At 41.2% G+C, this 4947-nt stretch overlaps 2 protein-coding genes across 2 annotated transcripts; both read left to right on the top strand.

The window, feature by feature from the left end:
• Positions 1-1274: 1274 nt before the first annotated feature.
• LOC120555087 (vegetative cell wall protein gp1-like) lies at positions 1275-2930 on the top strand. The gene is made up of 4 exons (XM_039793865.1): positions 1275-1459; positions 1790-2430; positions 2598-2682; positions 2778-2930. The coding sequence occupies exons 1-4, from the start codon at positions 1394-1396 to the stop codon at positions 2928-2930; spliced, it is 945 nt and encodes a 314-aa protein (XP_039649799.1). The 5' UTR covers positions 1275-1393.
• A 554-nt stretch (positions 2931-3484) lies between these two features.
• LOC120555085 (G2/M phase-specific E3 ubiquitin-protein ligase-like) lies at positions 3485-4661 on the top strand (the record flags this gene model as incomplete). The annotated part of the gene is made up of 3 exons (XM_039793864.1): positions 3485-3692; positions 3931-4169; positions 4417-4661. Coding segments are annotated over exons 1-3 (591 nt in total), but the record flags the coding sequence as incomplete, so codon positions are not given.
• Between the last annotated feature and the right edge of the window lie 286 nt (positions 4662-4947).

The following is a 4947-nucleotide window of genomic DNA, read 5'->3' as shown; positions in this document are numbered from 1 at the left end:
TGTCTTATCTCTCTCTGCTAACCGCGAAAGCAATGACTACAAAGCAGGTCGCATAGCTAATGCATCATTTGTACAAGGTGAGCAGAAGCTAGTCAAAGCTAGCTTTACCAATTGGTAAGAACTAACGTCAGTGTAACGTTAACTAATAACCGCTAATTTATATTGGTAGCGGCCTTTTCATTTTCCCGGGATTATCCCTTATTTTACAGTTCTATCCCGCTGATATACCTTTTTAAAGATTTCCCCGTAAATTTCCGTATTTTCAACATTTCTATTAAAAAAACAAAACAAATGTTTGCTACACTCCCCTCCGGTAAGCTAATGTAGAACATTACAACAGTGACAAGAAGTCAGCGGCACATCAATAAAACAAGAACAGGAGGGAGGGAGGGAAGGATGGATGGATGGCGCTGCGTTCTACAGGGTATTTCACTTGCATATACCCCCTAAAAATAGACACGTGCGACCGCTTATTTTAAAATCCCAGGTATAGTCAACAGCTGGTTAAATGTTGCTGTCCTACATTTTGACTCTCCACTAAACTTTTCATTCACGCCTTTTTTTGTTTAACACTAACTACTTACTGGAGGCCAACTTGGACCACCAAGGGGGTCCTTGCCAGTCTCTTCCATAGGCTTTTGCCTGCTCTAGAGATGACTCATGTAAACAGCTTGGTTGGACATAGGCAAATTGCTTGAAACTGTTTTAATAAACTAGTTTGGGTGAAAATGTTTCAACATTTGATGTTGCATTTTAAAATTGGATAAAAATGTTTTCAATGTAAATAACTATTTAAAAGAAACCAAATTAAGTAATGCAATGAATTGCAGATTACAGATGTTTCGAAATTCTGAGAGCAGTGGACCCCTACGTCGTCACACAAGGTGCAGAGCAGAGGCGACAAATTACTTTTAAAGTATCCCTTCTGAAGAATTCCATTCAGAGGATCACTTCAATGCGCGGGTAAGTCTATCCTGTTACCATGACATTTTGGTCTCAATTGTTTCAGCTTACCCTTTTATGCATGTGTTCTTTACTTTATCTACCCACTGTATGTGTTAGTTGAATAAGTTATTCCCACATCACTGAACTCATTTGATATTCCACTTATTGTCTTTGCACATGTCACTAGGAACAAAGCAACAACATGCAGCTATTACTGAAATGCATTTAGCAGCTTGCAATGAATGGGCTATTGACAAAGGTAATGCTTTTGTTTGATGCTTTGTCAGATGCCACTGAACCTCGCCGGGTCGTTGTACCCCTGGATTTAGAGCAAGATGAATTCCTTCAAGTCCTGAGGGACACTTTTCCTGATTTGCATGCTCAGCAAAGTTTTCAGTTATGCAGAGTCAGTGGCCAAAGACTGGTCATTCCTCTGAACTTGAACACTATGTGCCCCAGTGAAATACATCGGAATAATGCCTTGCGCCGGTCAAACCTGTACATTCGGCCACAGGTAGGCAAATATGTGTGAAGATTTTCAGTACCATACTTAAGGGTTGACTGCATTTACATATTTAAGCGAAAATAATTTCGGATCAGGTGGATCTCACGGTTATATTTATGTAATTGTGAATCCTTTAAGAGCAGATTCTGTATATAGTCATCTAGAGCAAGAAAATATTCCACCTTAAGTCAAATCAGACTAAATGTTTTATGCTATATAGTTAAGCCATTAAATAAAACCTATCAGGTAATTATGTAACATGAATTTAGATTAGTTGTATATGCTGTGACATGAGTGGTTAGTACATTAATGTATGCAGTAAGTGTGTATTATTGTCAGGCTCAACCAAATGAGGTTTCGTCGGGCACTTTCACCCAGGCCACAGGACCGCCAGTCCAGGCTCCAGCTGCTACTTTCACCCAGGCCACAGGACCGCCAGTCCAGGCTCCAGCTGCTACTTTCACCCAGGCCACAGGACCGCCAGTCCAGGCTCCAGCTGCTACTTTCACCCAGGCCACAGGACCGCCAGTCCAGGCTCCAGCTGCTACTTTCACCCAGGCCACAGGACCGCCAGTCCAGGCTCCAGCTGCTACTTTCACCCAGGCCACAGGACCGCCAGTCCAGGCTCCAGCTGCTACTTTCACCCAGGCCACAGGACCGCCAGTCCAGGCTCCAGCTGCTACTTTCACCCAGTCCACAGGACCGCCAGTCCAGGCTCCAGCTGCTACTTTCACCCAGTCCACAGGACCGCCAGTCCAGGCTCCAGCTGCTACTTTCACCCAGGCCACAGGACCGCCAGTCCAGGCTCCAGCTGCTACTTTCACCCAGTCCACAGGACCGCCAGTCCAGGCTCCAGCTGCTACTTTCACCCAGGCCACAGGACCGCCAGTCCAGGCTCCAGCTGCTACTTTCACCCAGTCCACAGGACCGCTAGTCCATTCTACAGTCGCCACTGGTAGCCATAATCCTGAGGATATGAGGTTTGTTTGGCTATTGGTTTGTTGAAATATTCATGGCCACTTTTTTTTTCTTTTTCAGGATAAGCTTTGAATGTGAATTTACTGAAAACGGTTTGTGTGCTGTTGGCTGACCCCAATATTTGAACTGCCTTTCCTAATCATCATATTGTATCATCTGTGTGACATAGGGAAGACTTCTACATGGACTCCTCTGAATCAGAAGTTGAAATCCTCTCTGTTCTCCAGTCTCCAGTCAGGTGCAACAGCCCCAATGTATGCAAATATAGGATTTTTTTTTTTATATAAATGTGTATACCCTATATGGCCTGATTATGCTTGTGTGGTCATTTTGTTTTCTGTGTTCTCAGGATGTCAAATGTCTGGCTGACATTTTGAAAGACTTTCAAAATGACCATCTAGACCTCAGTTGCAGTATCACAGTCATTGCGCGGGCGCAGGCGCAAAAACATTCTTCAGAGTGCATGTGTTGCTCTAAGCAGGAGCTATTTTGCCTGGCATAAACTGCCACATATTGAAGTTCGTTGGGAGATGGCAGGGGGGGGGGGGGGGGGGAGGAGGGAAAAGGAGGAAAAAAAAAAAATTAAAAAAAAAAAAAAAAAAAAAAAAAAAAAAAAAAAAAAAAAAAAATTAAAATTATATAAAATTATAAAAAAATAAAAAAATAATGAAAATATGTATGTATTTTTTTTTTTTTTTTTAAAAAAAAAAAATAAAAATAAAAAAAAAGAAAAAAAAAAGAGGAAGAAAGGAAAAAAAAAAAGAGGGGTTTTTTTTTTTGGGAAGGGGGGGGGGGGGGAAAAAAAAAGTTTTTTTTTGGGGGAAGCTTGTGGCCATTATGCACAATGGACCAGGTGTCCGATGCCTGAACCCAGACTTATTTCTGCTCATGTGTGGCCAGAAGCCTGAGATGACCTCCTTTGACCTGGATATTTTCCAGGAAGAGGAGTTGAAGATGAAGCTTGAAAATGTAGGTTTTAAAAGAATAACACATTACTTATTTTTATAACTTGCATTACGATCTTCAAACATTGTCTAAACAAGTTTTGTCCACAGTAACCTAAAAATCTATATTGACTACAAATATAACTCATTTATTGGTCTACTCAGGTTGTGAGATGTGGCACCAGTGAGGAGTTAGAGGAGCTCAAATGCACAATGGGGGACTGGATAGCTGACTGTGGTGTGCCAAACATTTACACAGCCTCTGTCAGGGACCTGCCTACAATTCACGGGCAAATAGTTACTCATTACTTGTACCACAGGTAAAAAAAGAGAAAAAGATGGGGTTCTAAGCACACTTGCATAGCTGGATTTTGAACGCAGTACTTCAGACCAAACACTTTAATGTAATCTGTTTTTGGTCGTGTAAATTGTAGAAGTTACTGAATATTAACAATTGGATATTTGTAGTTATGTTGACAGTTTTTGTCATACTGTTAGACTATTTAATACTGAATGTGTTATTGATGTGAAAATATTGACATTAATCAATGTGTTAAGGGTGGCCAGTATGGTCCAACAGTTCATTGCCGGGATGAATTCATGTGGCCAGATGTGGGAGATTGTGGCGATGAACTGGAGAGAGTTCCTCCCACTGTTCACAAATGCAACACAGAAACTCTCCAGGAATGACATCAGGAACCTCTTCACAATATCCTGGAGTCCACAGGGCAGCAACCACAGAGAACAGGAGGAGGAGACGGTCTTCCAGTGGGAGTGCTGGCTGATGTCCATTCAAGGTGTGTGACACTAGCTGTTTGTAAGAAGTACAACTGAATATTTTTGATGCTATGACTGTTTTTGTTTTTGCTACCATTGGAAGAATTAGGATCTTGATAGATAAATGCCTCTCAAAAATTGATATTTATGGATCCCACACACACACCTTGGACACCCCTGAATACTAAATTTACATTCAGAAGTTCTTGCATACAACTATAGTTAGTTCCTTTTTAACAGCCATTTGATTTTACTGTGTCTCAGCAGAAGAAGAGATGGATATTTCCTTCGAGGAGTTGCTGGTGTTTGTGACAGGGGCCGATTCTATCCCCCCTCTTGGGTTCCCGCAGAAATGCCAGCTTGACTTCTATAATCAGGAGGATGGGAGCTGCCGCATTCCTTATTCATCAACATGTAGCCTTTGCCTTTTCCTCCCGAGAGGGGTTACAGAAGAAGAGGAGTTCAGAAGACTTATGTTCCTTGCCCTGAAAGGGTCTCTTGGTTTTGGGAAGGTGTGAAGTAGAACAAAAAGTGTTCATGTAATGGGAAGTAGGCATTGGATTGTTTACACCAATAAAATATCTGATTTGAAATCTTATTTATTTTAACTAGCATGATAAACAAATTGAAGTATGTTGTGATCTTGGGTGATTTATATTCTGATGCTATTTATCTAACTTTTGTAGCTAAAATAAACTATGTATGCCTACTTAAGTGAGTGTCTTAGTGCCACGTAGAGGTTTGATTAGGCTAATGAAAGGAGGAACAACAACTCAGATGTAGTTTATTACTTTAATA

Source organism: Perca fluviatilis, unplaced genomic scaffold (assembly GCF_010015445.1).
Source record: "Perca fluviatilis unplaced genomic scaffold, GENO_Pfluv_1.0 PFLUV_unplaced_scaf_189, whole genome shotgun sequence".
Taxonomy (NCBI): Eukaryota; Metazoa; Chordata; class Actinopteri; order Perciformes; family Percidae; genus Perca; species Perca fluviatilis.
Note: the sequence above shows the minus strand (reverse complement) of the source record. Positions and strands in the feature narration are given on the sequence as shown.

Coding starts and splice junctions, on each gene's coding strand:
- LOC120555087 (XM_039793865.1), top strand. CDS start 1,394: ATGTGCCCCAGTGAAATACATCGGAATAATGCCTTGCGCCGGTCAAAC. Junction 1,460..1,789: donor ACCTGTACATTCGGCCACAG/GTAGGCAAATAT, acceptor TATTATTGTCAG/GCTCAACCAAATGAGGTTTC. Junction 2,431..2,597: donor CATAATCCTGAGGATATGAG/GTTTGTTTGGCT, acceptor TGTGTGACATAG/GGAAGACTTCTACATGGACT.